The 25,040-nt window shown below is 40.7% G+C and overlaps 1 protein-coding gene across 4 annotated transcripts in view; it reads right to left on the reverse strand.

Annotated features, from left to right (window-relative positions):
• lrmda (leucine rich melanocyte differentiation associated) overlaps positions 1-25,040 on the reverse strand; it is a 331,776-nt gene that overhangs the window by 90,287 nt on the left and 216,449 nt on the right. For 2 of the 4 annotated variants that reach the window (XM_070542562.1, XM_070542563.1), the window contains exons 3-5: positions 15,263-15,389; positions 13,856-13,995; positions 6,714-6,840 (exon numbers count right to left, since the gene is read on the reverse strand). In XM_070542562.1, the coding sequence (XP_070398663.1) occupies positions 6,714-6,840; positions 13,856-13,995; positions 15,263-15,389 (394 nt within the window). The remainder of the gene's footprint in view (positions 1-6,713; positions 6,841-13,855; positions 13,996-15,262; positions 15,390-25,040) is intronic. The other 2 variants (XM_070542564.1, XM_070542565.1) reach the window with 1 other exon arrangement.

The raw sequence follows: 25,040 nt of genomic DNA on the forward strand, positions 1-25,040 counted from the left end.
AACCAATATTTGCTGATACCGACATACTGACTTCAATGCTTCTAAGATCAGCAGATTTTATATAGAATGAAAATGATTGAAGCTGAATTTACGTTGTTATGTTTATGTTTATGTATTTAGCAGACGCTTTTTCCCAAAGCGACTTACAAGTTATAATCGGCATTTTGCCCTTGAGGCTAACAACAACAATAACAACAACAACAACAGTCAGTCATAGGTGGCAGTGAGGCAACATGATGAATCATGGAGAGGAGGGAACAAGGAGTGGACAGTAGAGAGGGGGGACAGGTGCAGGGAGGGTGCTAGTAGTTTAGAAGATGCTCTCTGAAGAGCAGGGTCTTCTGGAGTTTCTTGAAAGTCGAAAAGGAAGCCCCTGTTCTTGTAGTGCTTGGTAGGTCATTCCACATTTGTGGAACGATGCATGAGAAGAGTCTGGATTGTCCTGAGCGTGGTGCAGGCACTGCTAGCCGATGATTATGTACACACCACAGACATTTACGCTTCTGAGATGATTTCAATGACTGCCACATGACTAAACAAGAACACACCACCCTCCTCAACTTCTGAAAAACATAAACAAATGGAAGCAAGATGGAAAAAATATTGGTGGTTAATATCGGCCCGGTTTATTTATCGGACCGATACCAATATGTTAAAAAATGACTAACATCGGCAAATACCGATATTGATGCCGATTTATTGTGCATTCCTAATTCAGAGATAAAAAACAATAATTAAAATCAAAAACATTTCCTAATACCCCTAATAACACTAAAGGGACAAAACAAAAGCATAGGCACACAAAGACATAACAACAAAAGAGTTTTATTACAAGTTTTATGACTGATCACTTGGCTCGTCAACATTTATGAAAACTTGAGTTCAAAATAGAAAAATAAGTTTATTTTTCCAGTGGTGGTCAGCTTTGGCCTGCTTTCTGACAGCCCTCAGAGCAGCTAAGCTAAACACAAAAGACAGAGGGGAAACAAATACTTCACCGCAAAGCACTTCCTTCTCTGTTTCTGTTTGCCAGCAGGGGGAGAGGGAAATCAGTTAATGCAGCTGGGCCAGCGTGGTGTCTTGTAAAAGCCTCACGTTTCTCTTTTATGTACGGTTTAGCCAAAAAATGAATAACACATCTATCATTTCCACTTAAGCGAGTGACATGACACTCAGGTCATGCATTCTGTGTATCCAGGCATTGAAAGGGGCAATAAATCAATATCGCTGCTCTTCCGTACAATTAATTATGCTCTAAAGTTTTACAGAGTGTTTATCGTATGTACGGTGGGATGATTTATGTGGACAGTGTGAGTCATTCCCTCTAATTGCTGTTGTTTTCCCAGCTTTATAACCCTCATACGAACTCTCAGCCTATAAACTGCCAGAGTCCTCAGAAATAAGCTCGTTGCACTCGTCCAAACTCTTGACGAACTCATCAGTGGCACAGAAACACTCACGAGGAGGCACACACAGCTCACTCAGACACTGACAGGCAAATAAACATGTCTAAGTGAAGTCTCTCTGGGTATGTCTGACATCAAAACACATAGAAACTAAACATTATAAACAGCTGTTTTAGAAATTTCAGTAAGAGAATGACAAAAATAATCTCAAGTGATGAGACTAACAGATGAGACATGAAGTGTGTGCTGGGAACAGATCATAAGTTTAAATAAAAAAAGCACTTTGAGTTATAACTCAACAACAACCTGCTGTTTTTACTCCTTGATTTGTAAATGAATCATGAGTCAAGAGTGACAATAACACTATTGAAGAAATTCTTAAAGTTTTATTCTGTGAAATTCTGTATGAGAGCTTTTTTTAAATTTATTTTTTTACTTAAAATAATTTATCAAAAATGCCATACCCAAAAAATCAACAAAAGAATTTCAAGAACAAATAAGTGACTCAAGCCAAAGCAATCGTCACTCGATCCATGATACCTCACTGTCACGGGATCGGACAAGCGTTACGTTGATTGGCTAAAAACCACTCGGCTTGATCGAGTTACGATTACTTTGGCCTGAGTTACAAGGAAGTCACCTTAGTTGCTGAATTTTTGCTGTTGATTTATTATAGATTTTATTACTCGATTTTAATGGTTTTAGTTTTTATTTTTGATTGTTTTTATTGTGTGTGTTTTTGTTCAGCACTTTGGTCGGCTATCATGCCGTGTTTAAATGTGCTATATCAATAAAATTGGTATGGTATGGTATAGATAAAATTTTTGCTGGTTTATTTTAGAGAGCAGGTCAACATTTTTTGCTGATAAACTATAGAATGAGTGTCTAATCGTGCTGTAGGCACGTGTAGTCAATAATTTGGCACTTTAGTGTTTCTCAGTTCAAATTTAATAAGCTGCCTAAAAGTGTCTGTGTTGTGCCGTCTTCAGGTAAAAACTGCACTGCATTTGAATTTAAATCTGTCATCGCTATTGGCTAAGAGGTACACTATGATGTTAGCTGATACATTATGATGTCACAATGTCATTGTGAGCCTGTGTGTGTATTTGTTAGCGTCTCTGCCCTCTTAGTCTGCCAGGCAACAGCATTTGTTGCATTTTTCAAACAGGAATTGGGATTAGAGTAAGACTCTGGTAGGGGGTGACTTGCTCTTTAAGTAAAAATAAAACTAATTCATAATTTCACAAAATAAAAATATGTCTAAAAAAGTCATATTCTGGTGAGACTGTATTTTTCTATTGAACTCTGTATGTCCGATTACTACAAACATGGACTTTAGCAGCGACTAGGGAAACGGAAATCTGTTTAGTTTTACCCCCCCCCCCCCCCCATTCGACAACCACACTCTTTGAGTTTTCTCAGAGGACACGTTTGTTCACCTAAAAGGACTCCACAAACCCACTGAAGGCACATTCACAAAGGCCTATATTGCATGCTGTTTGTTATGTTTGAAAGCTTCAGGGAACTCATAACTCTCAAGCATAGCGATGAACGTGGCAACACACTTTACTGGGTGCATCTGAGTGAGAGCAAACCTGTAGCAAAAACATCTCTGCCACTGGAATAAAATAAAAAAAATTATACATTTATACAACTTTCCATGGCTTTACGCGGCTCTGAAACCAACGGCGTTTCGATTCGAGCTGCTCCCTACAGTAAAAATTTAAAATAAACCAGTGTCTGCTGTGGAGTAAAACAGCTTAGTGTCTGGGGAAGAAAAAACAGAAGTGAAAAGATCCACTTGGAGACTTTCCTGGCTCTGTCGCTGTCAATTCCCCTGAAGAATCGTTAGCCTGTGTGCTCAGACTCATGGAACCTACAGTTGGCCCAAGCTGTCCTGCGTCGCAGTCTGCTTTACATTAAAAACTAAAGAAAAAAAGCATTCATGCTTCAAAATCCAACCGCATACTTCATCTACACAAAATCTAAGTGACATCCGAGGAACATTTGTACCTGTTGATGTAAGCTGTGCTTAGTGTTAGCGAGCGGAACTAAGGACCTACTTCATTCACATTTAAACTCCTAAACACGCAGCAGGGGTAGATGTTTTTCTACCAGTTGAATCTGCACTTACATTCTTATTCTGTGTTTAGGATGTGTAAACAGAACCTGCTGTCACAGTGTTTTGATAGACACGGCCAGTTTAACCCGACGCTCTGACAGCATAATGAGGACTCGGTGGTAGAGTGAAGACAGGTGGAGAAACTGGGCCAAAAAAGTACCACTTCCAAAAACAGCCCAGCTCTGTCCAAACGGCTCTACGTGGTTTAACGCCATTTCACTCCATGACCTCTGAGTCCTTAAAGAGAATTATCACATTATGGCATTCCAACACACCCAATTTCCCAAAATACTGCTCAAGGCTTTCCCGCTCTGAATCTGCTGAGTATTGTGGCTTTGAGGGGGAAAACAACAAATATAAAACGTCAACTGTCACTGCTGTTTTCAGGTATTTGTGTCATTTTTTGTTTTAACTTCTGATTTGTTATTAAAACTGCAGCATAAAAAAGTAACATCCTAAACTCTATTATTGTTTAGTGCAAAATGTGTGTTCCAATTTCTACTCAGTTCATTTATATAGCGCCAAATCCCAAGAAGAGTCTTCTCAAGGCCCTGAGTTTAGTTCACTATGCCAGTTAGTAGGATCCTCGTTATCAGGGGTTTTACCGATATCCGAAATTGTGTAACTCTTAATTTCCAATACCAGTATAAACCAATACCGATATCTGTGGAGTCTCTCCCAATAAATAAATACGTAAATAAATCATTTAGGTGGCCAACATCACATATCTCCTATCATGCATTCTTAAGCTTTAAACATTATCTAACTACATTGATTGAAGTTAGTAATAGACAACAGTGTCATGTTTAATTTGTCTCCAACAGCAGCTGAATGACATTCTCCCTGAGATAATGCTGACTAATGCTCTGTGACATCTTTAGACCAAAGGTCATTATTAAGTTCATGATGGGAAAATATTTAATTAATAATTTAATAAATTAACATATCTGTATTTTGTCACAAAGATTGAACAGTTTTGTTAATTCAGCTCCTCTATAAACATCCTTTTATCTGCTTTCCTTGTTGTTGAAAACAAACTGGTTGTTGACTGTCTGGTTGTGATTTAGGAAACATGGAAAACGTTGGAAATGTATGAAAAGTTATGATGTTCAGATTGTGCTGAAGACCATAACTGCTTTATCAGAGCCATGTGGCATCTCTCGGTGCTGAGCCATAAGGGCATGATTAAAAAGGAGTTTGAACTGTGGTCACACACAAGCACGATATGACTCATGAGGGGACTGGAAAGTTCGCCACTGTCTCTTTTCCAAAACATACATTATCCAATGAGAACGATCTGATAGCGAATGAGCTCTCTCCTCGCATGTGTGACCAACACAGCAGGAGTTGCTGCTGAAATTATGGGTTTAATTACAATATCTTTGCTGTTTATAGTTGGAAAAAGAAATTGGAAAGTCAAAAAGGAAAAATAAATCGTCAGAGAAAAAGAGCCAAAAAAAATAAACAACACCTTTAAGATGTTTTTTCTTGAAGTTAATAATCTCAAAACCTGGTTCTTATTCTGTATCTTTAGTTATTTTCTATCCTGCAAAACTTGCCTTAATTGAGCCTCAAATGGCAGAGCAGGCAACAAAACTGAGACAGCTAATTACCATTCTTCGTAATGAAGCTAATGACAGACGTTTGCAGCCCTCCTGCTGCATCAGACATAAAAGCAAACACAAATATCCAATTATACCGTCATTGTTTTCGACTTTCCTGTTCTATCTGCACGTTTCTCAAACGGGTCCCCTGCAATGTTAGTTATCTCATCAATAACTCTAATCATCTCAACAAATAACACTGAGAGGCCAGTGATAGTGATGCATATTCACCAGACTGTGAATAAACCTACAGAAAGGCTGCAGGGACAAAACCGACATGGGGATCCATCCAGAAAGAATCTCTTTAAGTTGAACAACGCTAATGAGGTAGCAGGTAAAAGACAGGACGTGCAAAAAAATACTGTTTTAAAAAATTTAAACACAGTGCAAGGTATCAAAGCTGTTAACTTTTACTTTGCATAGGGAATAAATAATCATATACAGCAGGTTCAAAGACAAAAACACACACATCACGTCAGCTAGAATCTGTGATTATCTCCCCTTTCATCTGTGGCTGCAGCGACAAAGGCAAACATTTCTTTTTCTCTGACAAGCTATGTAAACACAATCTTAAAAGTGACTTTACACTGCCAAAATGCATTGTAGAGGTCCTCGTTTTCTTTTTATATAAAGTGGATGAACAGCGTTTTCATTCCACTCTTTTTACCCCCCCGCCCCCCCCCCCCCAACCGAACACAGCAGACTGGGGTTAAATTATTTCCATGTTTTGCTTTCTCGCTTGCCACTTGCATGAAGGATCAAGAACAAAGCAAAGCCAGAAGTGACACTTAAAGAAAGCACTATTGTAGCTGATTATCTGAAACAATGAATATTTTTGCTTTTCTCGTGCATAAAAAAAACAACAACATTGAATCACTCCTGATTTGTTCCTGGAGTTCCTCTGCTGTGCTACTCTAGATCCACTTTCCCTTCTCTGATCAAAGATGACCTCGTTTAGCCAAATACTCCAGGACACCTGCACTTATATCAGATCCAATCTGGTAAAAAGATGTGCCTTCATATTACATATATTGTAACAACAGAGGTCGCAATGACCATCCCAAGCTTTAATCAGTCCATATAATCCAGAACAATAAAGATAGCCATAAAATGAATCAAACTGAGATAATTAAGTGATTATGGGCATAAACACACCCATGAGCTGTCGTTTCAATCACCAGACATGTCTCACTTAGTAACATGAGTGTGACCAGACAGCCACCCATCGTTTTTGATCCTGGCTCATGCATACAGAATCAGGTCACATCCACTTAAACACACACACACACACACACACACACACACACACACACACACACACACACACACACACACACACACACACACACACACACACACACACACACACACACACACACACACACGCACGCATGCACGCACGCAAGCACGCACATGCATGCACACATATACATTTGTAGGTGTTGGAAAGAGTTTTAAAAAGTCTAACTTAAAAACCAGGAGGGAGCTGAGGATGTATGAGAAAAAAATAAGAAAAGTTAAACAATGAACGTGGCAAATCCACCCAATGAAAGAAAAGTGTAAAAAAGGAACCTGACTTACAGCTTCTGACTTGGGTTTGACCACTTTCATGAATGCCCCTCTTGCTCCAGCCTCTATCACTTCATTTTTTGTTACTTTCCTGGAGTCCAGAAACTTCAAGTTGGGCAACTTATAGAGAACAAAGTACCTGCAAACAACAGAAGAGTTCAGCTGTGTCACTGCGTCTTTAGACGGTCAAAGATCTCCTTTTTGGAGAAACTGCCTCTGAGGACTGTGATACACTAATCAAACTGACACAAATTCTAATATGTGAGGAAAACCTGAAAAGGAAGCATGTTTACCTGGATTTAATGGTGATGCAGATTAAATGGTGATTTATTTTTGTTTGTAATAACCTTCAAAGCTGATGAGGAAAAGTATACCGTATAAATAGCAGAGGAGATACAACATGTGTGCCTGAGATGTCTTTCTGGGAGCATCACTGAGATCTCTCCAAGCTTTCAGACACACTCTGTCTTTCATTGGGAGGGAGAGAAACGTCAAAAGATAATGGCTAGAATACATAGATGACAACAGATCCTTTCACAGGCAGGCAGGGTCAGAGGAACCAATATGTCAGGATGGAGCTGGTAGCCAAAAAGGACATGCATGCAACACCTAAGTGGAGGGTGAGAAAGGACAGGGAATATGGGCAGAGACAAGACCTGTGCGCCAGGAGCTGTGACAAATTGATGATGGCAATAGCGATGAGGGGAAATGGCAAAGCCCATGTCAAGTTTTCAACACCCAGGGATAATAAGGAGGGGATGTGCAGATCAAATTTAAAATTACATGAAAAGGGAATGATTTCTAAGGAGATAAAGAAAAAATATTAAAAATAAATAAACACATTACAGATCCAGGTGTAAACAAAGCTTTTTAGGCTGAAAGAAACAAAACATATGCCTCTAAAGGTTTTGCAGCAGAAACAATCTAAAGTGACCTCCTCCTAACCTCTTAATAAGAAGCCTTTTCTCTGATGAGAGCGCCAGCACTCAGCTCTAAAGAGGTCCCGTTCCTAACCCGCATGTAAAAAGGACTTTGTTCTGGGCTTTTTCATGATGAAACGTGAAGATGCCCTTGGGAGACGTGTGGAGAGGTTATTCTCTATAGGTAACCTACCATCACAGGGTCAGAGCAGATGACAGGGCTCTGTCAGCCACTGGGGATATTAATGATTCAGCCCCAACTACGGGAGGGTGTGTGTGTGGGGGTGGGGTGGGGATGTGGGTGGGTGGGTGGGGGGGTTACTGGGATGCTTTAAGTGAAGAAGCACCGGATAAACCTTCTTTGTTTCAGTAATCCTCAATAACACCTTCTCAGTGGCCTAGTGGTAGAGTGTCCGCCCTGGGACCGGGAGATCAGGGTTCAAATCCCGGTTGGGTCATACCAAAGACTTTAAAAATGGGACCCAACACCTCCCCATTTGACATGGGGTTGGATTGGGGGGTTAAACCACCAAATAGTTTGTGAACACAGCCACTGCTGCTGCTCACCGCTCCCCACGGGGATGGCTCAAATGCAGAGAGGAATTTCACCAGTGTGTGATGACTAACGGGACTTCAACGTTACTACATACAGGTAATGTAGAAGTAGTTCCTGGAATTAAGAAGGCCAACAAATATCTAAATACTTGATTTAACGATTTGAAACAAACTTTCTCTTTCATTTCTTATATTTTATTTACTGATAATTATAGGAAAACTATTTCTAACTAAGATGAAGGATTTTTTAGAGCTGTATTTTCTAACTGAATGTACACTTTAAACTTATGGATTTTCCTTATAACAGAATAAAAATCTGCATTCATAAGAATTCAATTCTTTGTTGTAAAGACCCGTTTTTAATGTAGTTAGCTAGCAGGTTTATGCTCTGGGAATCTAGGACTTATTAAACGCTGTCAATATAAACCATCAAACTGAAAAAAAAAATACATTTATATATAAATACACATGCATGCCCTTTAGGGCACTGTGTATTATTCATATGCAGCTGCACTTAAAGCGTTTAAAAAAACCAGTGAGAACAAAGCACAGCTGGTGGTTGAGGCACCTCGGACCCCCTTTTGATCTTCCTCAGCGGCAGATTATACAAACCGATAACTCTCCATGGGGTAAGAGGTTAAAATGTCAAAGAAATAGGTACTCCTCTGTGTACATCAAAGAAGCAGAGGTAAAACTACTGTCACTTTATACTATATCAAATGGACAGTCTTGCAGAGGTTTAGGGAAAGTAACCAACGGTAACATGAGTGTTGTTGTAATACTGAAAATGACCACCGAGTGCAACAGGACAGCATTTAACCTCCATGCTCCATGAATGAACGCTGAATTTTTATGCCACTGCACTAATTGGGTCACCAATGCAGCGCACAAGGATATTTCACTTGAGAGCCCAAGAGCTGCTGAGGCACTGGGCTGGGTATTTATTGCCCAAGGCCACTGCTGTCACGACCTGCACACAGCCTAACCTTGTCAGACATGAAATCTGCATCACGCTCAAATTGATGTTTTACTATGTGACACATTATGAATATTACATTACAGGACTGTAGACGTTGTCAGTCAAAACAGAACAGCTTTCCTCACCAGTTAGAGAAGCATGCAAGGAGAAGCGAGAAAGGGGGCGAGAAAGGGAGGAAAATGTGAGGGCAGGCGGAGGGGGAGAAAGAAAGAGAGAGAGAGAGAGAGAGACAAAAACGAGAGAAGAAAAGATTATTCAAGAAAGGCATGGGTGGTAAATGATTAATAGGAAACACAGAGTCAGAAACAAGCACTTAGGGCTAAAACAGACAAAAGAGAGTATGCTTTTCGCCTTTTATCACATTTCATGTAAAGGACCCTGACAAATGGTGGTCATATTGCCTGGCTCGAGGCTTGGCTTGATGTTTAATGCATCATCTGCTCTGGTAAGGCAGGGTAGTAAACACTCATTTGTGGCGATGACTAGTCACACATGAAATCCATTTTGCAAACTGGAGTGTGGAGAAGCCAGTTGACAAAGCTTTTAGAGTGACACGGTTGAATCCACAGTCTGGTTATGAAATGCAGAAATGGGTGGTCAAAATAACAAACATCTCTTAATTCATTACAGCTGAAAAGTTCTGCCACAAAAATCCCTTCTCCAAAATAAAAATAGTTTTGTTCTATTTTACACATCCAGCCCTGCCATTAAAGGTCAACTTTACTCATATTTTTAAAGATAGTGTTCACTTGTTTAATCAATACATTTGCAGTGGTCTCTAGTAGGAATGAATGCTTTGTAAGTCGTACTCAGGGGAAACAAAGATCAGAAGTGCATGTTCCAGGAAAAACAAGTCAGCTGGAGAAGAAAGTCCCAGTCCCAATACTCGTACTGCACCCTACGGTTGTGCGCAGTAAGGCTTTGAGTGCGTATTACACAAGTGTGCAAATAATTGCCGAATTGGGACTGCAACCTATGCTGAGATGCAAGCGTGCGCAGGGGTGGGGCATGAGGGGTGGTATCTTGAGCTGCCCCTTTTGTCTGAAGTGTCCAAATTACACTGTTTCCTGTCTTCCGTCAGTTTTTACCGTCCAAAACTGTCATGCTTAGATACAGGTCAGGCTGAAGCCTATTTTCCCTTAAACCTGCCCAAAAGCTCATTGATTGGCTCTGCCGTGCCATGCTAACGTGTGATTGGCTGTCCCCCCGTCACTCCAACTCGCAGCCATGGAGAAGACTGAGGCCGGTGTTTTGCTTGTCAGCAGGAGTCTGCATTCATCTTAATGCATTTTAATTATTTTAATGTCAGAGCTTTTGTTTACATTAACATTTGAGTCCTTAGATTAGTGTGTGTGTGTGTGTGTGTGTGTGTGTGTAGAGCAGAGTCAGGTAGCAGCTGTCTCAAGACAGAAAAGCAGACATGAGAGACTTCTTCTCAAGTGAAGTTAATGAAATCCACACAACAAAGAATCACAGATGTTTGATATTTCTCACCCTAGATGCTCCGCATCCTAACTTCTGAATGGCTGATCAAATTAAAATATTTCCAATGGTTTCTAAAAGTTTGAAAAACAAACTTTCTAACAAGATATTGAATGATGTAATTCATGTTACTCGAAATATCGCTATTAGCAGTGGTGGCTGGTGAATTTTTGTTTTTTGTGAGGCGCAATTTAACAGGTCTTGTGCTGAAATGAGCATGCTAGCCGAGTTTTGAATGACCTGTAATGGGAAGGTGCATAAGAATAACAAGTTTTTTATTATTTTTTTTAATTAAAAACTACTAACATGTTTCTTATCCATTTGCTTTCTTACAAAATGATGGTTTGTGGGCAGATAAATAAAAAAGGGGGATTATTTGGAATTTTTAAGTTATTTAAATTTTGTAATTTTGAGTCAAATTCCTGTTTTTTTAAACCAACAGCAAAATTCAAGCAGGCATAGCAAAATAATATAAAAATACACACTAAACATTAGTTTCTAACATGTTTAACCCTCCCACTGTCCTAATGGGTGACCCCGTGAGGAAAGTTGACCACTGAGCAGGATTGATGGGTTATCCCTTGAGGTCCATGTGGCAGGGGTGAGGTGATGCTCACTCCTCACGATGGAGAGAGTGGAGAACGGAAGAGAGGAGATAATCTGATAATCTGCATCAGTAGCTTTTATAAAAGAAGAAAATCCACCCGGTTGATCAAGTATCCTGGAAGGTTTTTTCTGTAGATGGTGACCATGAGGAGGGAGGGATAGATTACCTGCTAACCAGGTGATGTCAAATGTTTGTACATTCAGACTTGTTTTTATTTGAACAACACTCACCTATGTACTAAATGTAAGATTCTGCTTCATTCCAGCATTTTATATTTATTTAATAAAATTTTGTACCAGTGCAGTATTTTATTAGTAGACTTTTTGTCATGAAATGTTTAGCTTTCACATTCTATTATTACCTTTAATCTGGCTTGTAAACATTTATAATGCTAGTGAAAATGCAGCTACATTTGTGATGTATGAGTGTTGTCTTATGTCACCTTACCTCATATTTATTGGTGGTCACAGACAGAGCTGCAGCCAGAAAAACTGGTAAACATGAGGCCAGGATTCACACTTTTTCCCTCAGTTTTTGCAACACAGTTCAGTTTAAATAGTTCATTTGAAATTGTTTGCCTAAGTCATTTTGAAGTTCCTATTTAGTAATAAATGTAAAAAAAATCAAATCCGTTTTTAAATTAATTTTTTATTTTAATATTTTTTACTTTTAAGCAGCAATGGTATGAAATGTCACAGTGTGTGTGTGTGTGTGTGTGTGTGTGTGTGTGTGTGTGTGTGTGTGTGTGTGTGGCTTCATAAGGAGAGAGGGTGGCTGTGATTTGATTCCATATTAGATTCCAGATGAATGTGGGTTGTTGGTATTCAGCTGTAAGGGATGCTGTTAGGTTGGTAGCAGAGCTCTCAGGTTTGGTGTGAAGTTCAGAGGGAGATCATGGAATTGGATCAGGAATTTCCGACGACCAGTAAAAAGATCTCAGCTTACATAGCAGTGTTTATCACACTGGATAACTTTCTGTGGTTGCATACTGTTCAGTGTACTTCCTGGATGAGTGAATTTTTAAGGATACATTAACATAATGACAAACAGAGAAAGGACAACTTGGATGTGTTGCCCCTTTTCTTTTTTAATGCATCACATTACCACCTCTTATCATAACAGGACTCAGTATTGGAAGATAATCAAAAATCAAATAACTTGGATTTGCCCCGGATCAGAGGCAAAAATGTGGTTGTAACATCCTTAGATATAAGTCGGCTTAAAAAACTAAAACAAGTACTTATGAACTAACATTAACTTCAATTAATGACACTAAAGGAATTATTTCTTTCTAGTTTATATTATGTTGTTTGAACCCAATGGTCTTTCATTATTTGAATTTTCAAAGTTTTTGGATCATAAATCTGTTTAGAAATCTTGCTCTATAAGTGCCTCTTTTTTAACTTTGAGCACTCGCACAACCTCTCTCTGCACGACCCTGTCAGGATACTGCAGGTTGTTTGTTGTTTGTGCTACTTTTTAAAACAATCTTTAATTTATTCACAACTTTCAAACAAACAAATATTTGACTAAATTTACATTCATTGCTTTCCCCAATAAATCTTTGGTAAATATTAAATGGCCTGTACTTATATAGCATCTTCTTAGGGTTCTACAACCCCCCAAGGCGCTTCACAACGCAATCAGTTGTTCACCCATTCACACGCTGGTGGGGATGAGCTACGATGTAGCCACAGCTGCCATGGGGCACGCTGACGAAAACGAGGCCTGACAAACACTAGAGCCACCGGTCCCTCCGACCACCACCAGCAGGCAAGGCAGGTTAAGTGTCTTGCCCAAGGACACAACAGCAGGATTCAGCATTGGACTCTTTGTTTAAAATACCGTATTCAAAGCTTGTGTACATATCATTATTTGTCCTACAATAAAATAATTTCATTTGAAAATACATATTCATGTTCTGCCTTTTCTCAAAATTCCAACGCAACTGTGTATCGTGGGCAATCAAGATTGAGCAGATTAAGGGTGCAAAGGAGGCGTGGCCAACCTCTGCAGTTAAGAATCCCTATGCACTCGCACTCCTGGGTGGGATAGCACAATTGAAGGACACAAGTGAGGAAGTGCAAGTTTTGGGATCAGGCCACAGTAGCGTCAACCAGCAGCATCTGGCCTCTTATTTCCTGATTTTCAGACATCTCTCACCTCATTGGCTAACAGCAATGTGACTCTACCACTGACTCTGTTTGCTTTGCAACGCTGATGTTTTATCTCCACAAATAACACAAGCCTGAAGGAATTCTGCTGTGTGGAGGAATTGCTAATGCTAACGATTAGCCTCTGCCAGTCAAGATGTTCTCTGCTATTTCCTGGATGCTAAACCAACAACAGCCTTCCTCGTTGTGAGCCAACATGAGAGAGTCTATAAAGTGACAGTATGACGTAGGTCTGTCAGGCTTTTCTAGTCCTAGAGTTTCACCGTAAATTTTTTTATCAGAAGGTAAGGCAGAAGGTAGGTGTAGATGAGTATTTACATGTTAGGTCTGCATGAAAAACTCAGAGTGACTGATCATTATCAAACATAACAAGTAAAAAGGTTTTTTAGTGAACCTGCTCTTTAATGATCCACCGATGTGTGTCAGTATTAACAGACCTGTATCTCTGGTAGTCATCCTCATCCTTATCCGGGTTCACCAGCTGGTTGGGGCAGGCCTCGTTCCCCAGCAGGCTCAGGTACTGAAGTGATGGGGTCACATCAGCCAAGTGTTCCAGCAGAGCCTCGATATCAGTCAGGTGTCAAAGGGTGGATGTCAAGGACCCGGTGCTGTTAATTACATTAGCATTTACTACCCACACAGACCCCCTCCCCACACCCAGGCCTGCCTTCAATAAAACACGTCACTGTCAAATTTACTGAGGTGCTCAAAGAGGCTAGTCAGTGGCTTTGTGTGACTGGGCAGACAGAGGGGCAATTTAAGGTGCAGGTTTTGGCATATAGCACTGACACAATTTGGCTCCTGCTCACACTCTTTCTCTCGATCTCTTTCATTTCCTAGGTGGCCGGGTGCACAACGGTGACAAAATGATGGATGCCCTGTGGTTCAAATAGTCCGTGCTTCTCAGAGCTGGGCTGTGGAAAAGTTTTGCGAAACGTGGAAAAAACAAACAGCCCCTAAGCAGGCACATTCATCACTAATACATTCACTTGGAAAATTGAGCCCCAAAGTGTCAAAATACAACTGCACTAATGTGGCGCTCGAGCTTTAAAATGGCACTGCGCCACGACAGGATGTACATAATTGGCCTATTAGCATGTGCCGACCACTTCACAACCAAACCGAGCACACAGTCCCTGATGCACACTTCAAGGAGTCCCAGTTTTTAATGTTGACTCTGGAAGAGTGCATGTGTGTGAGTGAGAGAGAGAGAGAGAGAGAGAGAGAGAGAGAGAGAGAGAGAGAGAGAGAGGGAGAGAGAGAGAGAGAGAGAGAGAGAGGAGAGAGAGAGAGCATCATTACCCAGCAGGATCTGCATAACCAAAGGAAAACAGGACACACTGCAGAACCTGCTCTGAGGTTTAGAGAGGAAGTCACAGCTTTGCAGTGTGCCTTAAATCCATTCCTTGACTTCACAATGACTCTGCAGAGCTAGTTCACATGTTTACAACAGTGTTGGCTGTGTAACGCAGTTGCAAAAAAATATTCTAATTGTTTTTAAATTATATTCTGCTGAACAAAAAAAAAAAAATAAAACCCACTATGTTTCGTTTCCTTTTGATGCCCATTCAACGAAACGCATCTTTATCTCTGGAAGTGTCTGTTCAGTGTTAGGCCTTATTCCACTAGAGGTCCCTGTGGTTCAGAAGCTAGTCGTGTGGAGCTGTGGCAGCCAGAATCCTCCACGCTCTTTCAACAGAGTGAGTGCCACATTATTACAACGTGCCTCTTTAGGACAATAGAGGATTATACTGACATGAGAAAGAAGGTGAAACAAAACCAACGCTGCCATTTATGCCTGCATAGTTTAAGTATAAACTAGTTACTCTTGTCTCAAAGGATATTTGGTTCTTATTGAGCGTCAGAGTGTGCAGGTTGGGTAACCTGGGCAACTGGAGGTCATTTCCAAGCTGATTGTTGTCCACCACCAACTCTTCCAGCTCGGTAAACATTTTGAGGCCCGCCAGTGACCTGCAATGACAAGGAAACAGAAAAAATAAACTGTTATGGCTTCAAATCAGCAGTTGTGCAGAAATACATTTTGCAGCCTCTCTCTTTCATACAGAGAGTATGGGTCTGAGCCTGTCAGGGAAGTGAATGACAAGAATTTGTGGTGCTGAGCTCCCCTGGCCTGGCGAGGCATCCTTCAGTGGCTGGCAGGATGAGGGATGGGGGTCACTTGTGAGTAGCCAGGATTCAAAACAAAAGGCTTCAGAAATGCGGCGAGCAGGATGAATTTGTCAATGTCTTGTGCCTTCAGGCGCCCAGTTTCGCCTGACCCTAACCCTCCATTCCCAAGACAAATCACTCTGTCACAGTTCACCTTCACTCCCCAGACACAAATTTAACTTGTCATCCATCATTTTCACAGAGCAACCGGAATACACCCGCATTCACAGATGGAATGGAAGGGAAACTTTCCCCCTACTGTGTCACGATCGGGGTTAGTGTTGGGATTTTATCACCAATATATATATATATATATATATATATATATATATATATATATATATATGAAAGCAGTAAACGTTTTGCCTTTCCGTTCCGTTTTATGACACTGCAAAGAGGTGAGAGGTCATCCCTGCTCCTTTCCTCGCGGCCTCTCTCACACATGTACACATTAACACAGGCATAAAGTTGACAGAAGGTGGTGTTAGAAGTTATGTTAGGGGCCTGCAAAGTTCAAGTCATAGAAGCAGCACAAAGACAGTGTGTGTGTTGCCTAATCCGTCACTGTCAGAGCGCCATGGTAAAGTGTCCTGGGAGACTTCATTGACATTTAAATCTGACAGAAGACAGACCCTGAACTTCTCAAAACCTCTTACAGTTCTTAGTTCAAACAGGGTATTTCTAAATGATTATGTTGCTGATACTATGCATGTATTATCCTTGATAAACTTAAATATGATATGAAGTTTGGTAAGAACAAAATACACACATCACATGTCAGAATAAATGTGAGGGAATATTGTCACACCGTTACAAGATAATACAACAAACATGTTTAAAAAGGATATTTTGCCACTCCTCATATTTTTCTATCATTTTCTTGAGCCAGTACGTGCTAACGTGACCCTTTAGGGTTAATGAAAGGCCACCCAGCCCCCTTCGCCTCCTGTAGCCAGAATATTCCACTTGCAACTTCTGAGTTGCCGGTCAGGGCTTTTGGAGTTAGAAAAAATGGAGCTGACATACCAGGCGCAGCAGTCTGCCTCCAGCATGTTTCCTGCATGTTTTCGATCATGAACCTTGCTGATTTGTTTAATTTAGTGATGAACCACTACTGTAGACACTTAAGAAGGCTGGGAGACATTTCAGCTGTTAGATTAAGGTATTAAAAAGGCAAACCGACACCGTGGAGATATGTTGCGATTTTGGTTCTACAAATGGACACAAGAGGGTGCTAAAGGCAAGCGAAAATTGCCTCATCCCCCCTTTAAAACCTGCTTCTTCCTGTTTCCCAATTAGTGACGGTGTATGTAAGGTCTTAATATAAAAGTAAAAAAAAAGCCAATTTCAAATCAAACAGAGTTCATTTTAAGTTTTTAAATGTCTGGAAATGACTGCAAACATTTTATTTCTTTGCATGAATTTTGGGTCAAGGGATTTTGAGCATGTTCAAAATGTTTACTAGTTTTTGCTTAAAAGGCACAAAGGCAGGACCTGGAACATATCTCAAACATGTCTTGAGTTAGTTTTTGTAAGCTAAATGGCAAAAGAAACGACTTTGGGTTGGGACTGGAGACCAGTTTATAATGAAGGTAGATTGCAGCTATCACCCTTTCTTTGTAATTACATTATACCACGTGTGACCTGACTATTTGCTACATTTCTCAGGATAAATGTTGTGAGATAAAATTCTGTTATTTTAAGTGCAAATGTGTCTATTTTATTGCAATTTTGTCCCCAACTGGCTGCCAGCAAAAACCGCCCACTGAATTATTGTTGTAAGCAAAGGATTGCAGCTCTGATCATGTTTGGGACAAGCTGACAACACGTAGCTAGCATAAAAATAAGTTGCAAAATGTACCTTTCTTGAATTACGCTGATGTTTTTGTTCAGTAGCCTAGTAAAGTTTCTGAAGCAGATCATGTTAAAAAAGTTAGAGGGGAAAAAATCTAAATTTTTTACTGGATTTTGTCCAGTTTTAGTTTAACAAGCACTAAAGCATAAACCAGAAAAAAACACATGTTTTATTTTTTGCACGCTGAAATTTCAGAATTACATGCAATTAATCTACCAGTGCTGTATACTGTTTGTAAATGAGTAGTTAGGCTAAATCTCCAACCACCTTGGATAAACATTTAATTTTATGTGAACAAAGGCTGCTTGCAAACCACCACCACCTGCGTGCATGTGTGTGTGTGTGTGTGTGTGTGTGTGTTTGTATGCATGCATGTGTGTGTGTGTGTGTGTGTGTGTGTGTGTTTGTATGCATGCATGTGTGTGTGTGTGTGTGTGTGTGTGTGTGTGTGTGACGGGGCTGCAGTCCTGTGGGTTACGTTATTAGCTGCTCGGTTAAAGGGAGCCGCATGGCACAGGGGGGAGCCTTATTAATTGTTGTTTTCATGTCACCGCCACTGCGTGCACCGGCTGATTTAATCAGTTAAATTCACAGCCAGGGGAGAGCCACTGAGTCCCATCCAGCATTAGCTACAGTGCAGGGATTGAACTTCTAATACTCTCCAGCTTTCTGTGCACCCTCCACAGACTTCCCGAGCTGCTTTCATTACTTTTTACAAGCTTTCTTATTTTAATGCGCAGCTCTGAGAACTATCAAAGTTTAAGCACTGCAGTAAAAGTACGTTCCCCATTAAAAATAGAGGGTAGTTTTGCTATCAACAAAAACTAATCAGAATAGCTAACATGCTACTGAGATTTTTCTTTAGATGACAAAGAGAAAAAATATCAGAAAAACACAAACATTACACAATCAAACATTTAGAAAATCGTCAGTAACTGTAATAAAAATGTAATCTGTAAGGAATTGTCTGTAGAAAGTGTGATTTTCATAGACGACACCCTTTTGTTGTTGACTTCTATGAAACTCGGCTTAGAAAAGGTTTTTCTTTAGGATAAACAAATTGAATGAAATAAATAAATTATGTACAAAACCTCTGCACCCCCCCCCCCCCCCAAAAATATAAAAATAAAAAAAGTAAAATAAAATGATGCAGTATATTTTGAGAAAATAAAATACTTCTATGCAAAAATAAATGGTCTATTGTAGAAGCGAGGGAGAACGGAGAGGTGGTAGATTTAACGAGGTGAAGTAATAAATCTCTTTCTTATGAACATAATTATGATCAGCCTCATTGTCAGAGATAATACTTCACATAGGCTGTCTGACTATTAGCCCTCATAAGCCCAGCATTATACATCACACAGCGCTGCATGCATCAGTGTGCATGCTTTGGAGCTTTCATAAGTGGAGGGTGTATCTGCTAAAACTGCTTTATCTACAAATATCCAGAATGTTGGGCATAAAGAGTCCAGAAATATTCCTTTTCAGTTTGAGCAGAAACTCTGAGAAGCACAGGAAGCAGGGGAGGATGTGAGGAGCCAGACAAGGACATTGGAGAGGAGACGCTGACCTGGAGAGCAGCTCTGCCAGATCAATACACTAATACTGATGCAGACATAGTGATTGATAAACCACCGCTGACAACAGAGGGAAGAAAACTCTCGCCTGTTATTGGCTGAAATGTCACTCACTCCTGCCAGTGGTGTGCACCGGCATCATGTCGGATATCCTCAGGCAAAACATGAAAAATGAAGAACAGCAGTCCTGGCTGTTTTACATGTGTCCTTTTCTATTTCTGCTGCTTTTGGAACAGCTTTTTGTTCCTTAATGACTCTATCTTCTAAAACATATGAGTTTTGATTTTGTGCAATTTACTGACTTTTTTGTGCAATTTACTGACTTTTATTCACAAAAATGTTCAATAAATTAACCAATACCAAGGCTATGATGGCTTTCATATGTGCATAATGGACTTTTCAGAGCTCAGTACAGATTGCCTGCCAGGATGTGGTTCTGCAGTGAACGCGGAGAGCAATTGGACTTGAAAAAGTCAGAGTGAAGAGTGGCTTTAAAAACTTAGAGAAGTGGTGAATGGAGGAGGGTTGGCCTGTTGACGGGCGAGGCTGTAACCTTAAAAAGGCCTGATGGTTTTTCCTAATGTAGAACACAGGGAGCGTTTCATATTCTCATAACAATGTGCCTTTTAGGCCACTGACTTGAGTTTTGAAAGTTACTAATAATTAATATTATAATAGTAGTACAAAGCTTCTGAACAGCCTCTGTTCATAGAAATATAGATTATGTCCTACAGGACTGACGAGTTTTGGAATACTTTTTATTTAAAAGTTTAATTGTTCTTATTTTTACATTAGATTACTGAAATCATATAATCGCATAATTAACTGGCACAGGGGAGAATCATAAAAACCAAACATATAAAACATTATAGACCCAGCTGTGACCAGGAAACGAGCCCAATGGACAATCATCTGGGACAAGGGGGGTGCAGGAGAACCGCTGAGGAGTTTAGGTGTGGCTAACGCGTGGTCATGCTCAGGGGGTGTAACACTGGTGGTACTTCCAAGGAAAACTGCAGCTGAAACACGTTACAGTTAAAAATCACTTGCTTTGTTCATCTCAGAACAAAGAAGACACAGTGATCTTAATAAAGGACTAGGTCAAATATAGTCAAGACAAAAGTGTTTTAAAACTGATAAAATCTCTGAAATTTCACTATATGATGATATGATGTTAAAGCTGTTATAGCAAATCTACAGAACAAGTTAGGCTTTGAAATGCAAACACGGTGACGGAACACTCACCCTCCCCTAACGGGACCAGAAACCCACATTGCCAGAGGAAACCAGAGAGCACTAAACACCAGTCGCTGTTTCCAAACATCTTGTGTTGTCCACAACTTCAAATGGTGTTTTTCTTTTTGGCACTCTGCTAGTTTGTCTTAAAGTTGAAGTGGCAGCAGTCAGCTGTTTCTCCTTTTCTGACATTATTGAGCAGAGAACTTCTCACACCAGTGGTGTTCTGTGGCTAAATATGCAAGTGTGTTATAAGTGGAGGACCCGGGGAAGTGTGGAATTGCGGCGGTTCGGCGAGATCGACAACCAGATGGTCTAATGGTTGCTTTCGGCCCGAAACGTTCTATTAGTGGAGGTTTTTAGACAAATGCGTGAAAACCTTACATTTTTTTCATTTTTTAAATCTCCACAACATATTCATAGCTATACTATGTTACATCATTGTTGAGTGGCATTAGAAATGTGTTTTAAGCCAATTTGTTTTCCAAATTTGCTACTGTAGCGTTAATTAAATATAACTGGGTCAAGTTGAGCAAGAACTTCTAAAGAATTCTGCTGTGTAATGTTTATTTTACAATAAATTTAAGGTTTTATTTAATATCATTTAAAATGCAATAAAATTAATTAAAACTTGAACAGTTTCAAGATGTAAACAAACTTTTACCTTGGCTATGCGTAAACTAGCCATTAGCTCATCAATCCTGCCATGTGTAAAAGCTACTTTTTCAAACAGGGACATTTTGTCCCATCAAGATAACAAGAAAGATGTTGCTTAAACCATGCACACACAAATACAATTATCTTCTATTTTGGGAGGTATTCAAATCAGAAATTCAATTTTATAAACAAATTTAAAAAAAAGGGATTCTTTAACCAGTTTTATGACATCACACCCCACCCACTTGCTCCATAAACACATAAACTCAAATAAACCCTAAAATAAAGCATCAAAACACACAAGCTGAGTTAGCTAATCATAAACGACATTATCTGCAAAGCAAATTGGTGCCCTGCAACCCCACAGCCAGCCCTGCTTCCACCTCCACACGGCGCTGATCGGGTCTGTTCCAGCACTTCCCCCTCCAGCTGCGGTATGAGGCCTTTGCGTGTTTCTGTACGTGCATTTCTGATGGCGACGGTGAATTAGGCTGTCATTATCTGTCTCCATCTCCCCCCACAGCTCTTCTCTTCTCATCCCTTGTTTCGCTCACACGTACAGTCACCGCTCAGTGTGGCACTCCTCTCTGCGTAGTGCCAGGCCTCAGGTGGCAGTCATTTAAAGATCACACATCCCGGACACCCATAGACTTCTATGAATACATGTCAATTCACACATGCAAAGGGGATTACACGTCTCCTCCCAGGCAGCTGCAAATTACTATTAATGGCAATGCAAATCATTAGAGTACATTTGGCGCCGCCAGCAAATCTCTTCTTTAAGTGGGTTCACTCTAATCTGTTTTGAATATTGCTCCATGCTTGCTCCTGATATGCGTTAAGCATTACTAACTACAAAGCTGTCAGCCGGTGAAGGCATGTCACAATTTTACTTTACCAAGGGTTACATCACTTACTGAACAAAAATGTTATCTTAGAGCACACAAACAATTGTGGACGTGAATAAATCTGTGAAAAATAATTAGCTAACTTCTTTGTGATGATGATAGTTAAATATCACTGCTCATAACTGTCCTCTATGTCAGGTAATTACGCAGGAAGTGCAGATTCAGTTAAAAAGCGTCCACACCACGGAGTGTCAGACAAAAAAAATGTAAGGCTTGCTTTTGTGTGAGTGATAATATGAGCGTGAATCCTGCAGCGTCTGAGTTATAGACTGCCCCCGTGGCTGTTCCTGCTGAGTGTGTGAGGTTAATATTCTCTCTCTCAATGTCATTAGCACAGGCAGAGCGGCTGAGAGTGTTGTGAATCAGATGGGGCCCCATCCTATCAACTGAGACGCGTTGCCTCACGCGCACAAAGCGAGGGAACTGACAAAATCAAAGCCACTGTACCGAGGTCAACGTTACCGAAATCAGCCTGCCCTCACGCTTCGCTATGCACCTCAAAGGCCCGTCTGATTAATGACCCCAGAGCGACCCTGGCCACGGGATAAGGACTTGACAGACATTCCTGTCAGCTCCAACCTCATAAGCCTTGCTTGACCCCAGTTTGTCATGGGATGAAGTCTAAGCTCTAACAACGACTCGTCCGACAGGTGGGAGAGAGTTGCTTATTTCCTAACAAGGGCAAGGAATAGAGACATCCCCACAGAAAGGTAGACGTTTACTTTAAAAGTGTGAAACATTACGGTGCAACATTATGGCAGCTGCCTCCCCATGCAGAACCCCCAAACTCCACATTGTGATATGCTTCAGTGCAGCAAAATGCATCATCGTGGTGCAAAACACTCCCTCTCCTCCTGCTCCTGCTCCCTACAGCGCCTGGCCTGTGCTCACAGTACTGCTGTGTGTCTTGTGGATGTTTGTATTGAAAGATTAGTTGTCCATCCACATGACACCCTCGTCTTTCAGTGAACGGGAGCTGAAAATCAATTCGCTGATGGCATCTCAGTCAGTGAGCACATCAATGCGGCACAAACAAGCGCAGGCTCGCACATCTTTAAGTGTGCAAGCCTTAAAAATCACCTTTAAAGGGTCGATCAGCCAAAAAGGATGCTTGACAATGACTCGTTGATGAGTAAAATAACACAGAATAAGGAGTAGACTACGTCCAAGCTCAAGTTTGAGGAACTCGCGTAGTTGGAAAATAAACTAATGTGGAGTATTTGCAGTAAACTAAAGAAAAATGTGTTAAATAATAGATGCTGTGATCTGTGAGGAAGAATTCTTCAATGCCTTGACTGCCAGTACTCTCTGTCATTACAGTGTTCAGGCTCAGTGCTTGTCAACATTTCCCTGAGAGGGGGAGCCAACCCGCATTACGTTAGAGTGAGTTCAACTGTCAACTGCCAGCCATTTGTATGCCTCAGCATCCACCTAATAGCAAATAATCACTACCCCGCGCTCTCTTCATGGCAAATGATCGATGTTGTCTTGATGTCTGATGGATGACCCTGCCACAGTGATGTCCAGGCATGCATTAAAAACCACCTCTATGAAAGGCCTGTCAGTCTGATGAGGCGACGCACGCAGGCTTGCGCGTGCACTTTGAGGAACGCGCGTGTGGATAAAAGAGAGAATGAGCAAAGCGAGGCAAAGCCATGATTCAGTTCTACAGCGAAAACTAAAGTTAATTTCTTCATATTAGTGGAAGATTTTGTAATGTGACAGGACCTGTGGTGTGATTGGTAGACAGCATTACTAGAGGTAGACTACTCAGGGACCACCTGGGATGATTTTCCTCCTTTAACCCTCTCTGGAGCACACAAACAGCTCCCCATTACCCCTCAGTGTTCAGATTAAAATGCACAGCACCACAATCTTTGATCTCCCGCTTACTGACACAAATCCTTTCAAGCCTCAACATTTTCCTGCAAAGGTAATTAGTGCTAATTAAAAAGTTTCGAAAGCAGTCTACGGCTGATGTCGATGCCGCTGCTGCTTGTGCTCGAGCTCGCCCTCCGTTAGATTACCCATCTACCCCCTCCCCGGGCCCTGCGGAGGAATGTGTCAGCTGTGTTCCTGCCTCTTTTCTGTACACCATCTCATAACCAGACAACACCAGTCTGCCTGGAACATTTGCAGGAGCAGGATGAAGCCCAGTGAGGGGTCTAAATGGTGATTCTTCCCCGCTGACAAACCTCTGCTCTTCAGGGGGACACGTAATGACACATGTAACAAAAACAAATCCAACAAACTAAACAGGTGTACTGTTTAATTGGGATGTCCTAGCTTTGGGGGGCTTGTAAACACAGAGTAATTACCTTGATAAGGGTTTTAATTTGTTGAAAAGATCATTGCAGTAAATTCAGGAAAAGGCTGCTATTTGCATTATAACGAGCACAAAGACCTACAAATGTCCTAATAAATAAACAGATTTATAATTAAAGAACTTCCTCGTGCAGTGGGATAATCATAATGTGTGACAAAGATACAAGTTGAGCAGTCAGAAAGTGCTATCGCTCATTCAGTGGCCTCCCTTATTGCTTTCATCAAGCCATTATTGTGATATAATTAACCAGCTTTCTAGCATATTATTAAGTGGCTTGCTGAGTGTCAGGTACAGCAGCGTCTCAGAAATGACACACACACGCAAACGCACACACACACACACACACACACACACACACACACACGCACGCATGCAAAATGTCGTTCTGCAGTGTTTCAAAAAGATAATTACATAATCTCAGTGTGGAGAGCAAGCAGAAAAGTGATAATTAGACAACCAGTCCTGCCAATTTACGTATCATGCTTTGTATTCTTTTGCCACGTCGTGCTACTGAGCTTGTTATACTTCTGTGTGAGCGCTAATGTGGCTAAATTGCAGGGGTAGGAAAAAGAAACATCTAGAAGTTATCAATTTAATTCTAGAGATGTATCGTCAGTAAGGACTCATAACTTATGTTTTTAGGGAACCTTGTTCTCCTGTTCACGTCTCCAATAGGGCTTAACCCTAAAAACATGGATGATAATGGCAGTGGGTAGTTTAGTTTCCTGGCACTAGGGGGCAGTACATACATTTCAGGGTAGTTTTACACCATATCGCTGTGACTCTCGCTAGTTTAAAAAACATTACAGTAAACGTTATCTATGGAGCAGAAAGCATGCATGACTCCTCAGACTTTGATGATCCTTCAGTTAATTCCACCAAGACAATACAATA

This window comes from Nothobranchius furzeri, chromosome 12 (genome assembly GCF_043380555.1).
Source record: "Nothobranchius furzeri strain GRZ-AD chromosome 12, NfurGRZ-RIMD1, whole genome shotgun sequence".
Taxonomy (NCBI): Eukaryota; Metazoa; Chordata; class Actinopteri; order Cyprinodontiformes; family Nothobranchiidae; genus Nothobranchius; species Nothobranchius furzeri.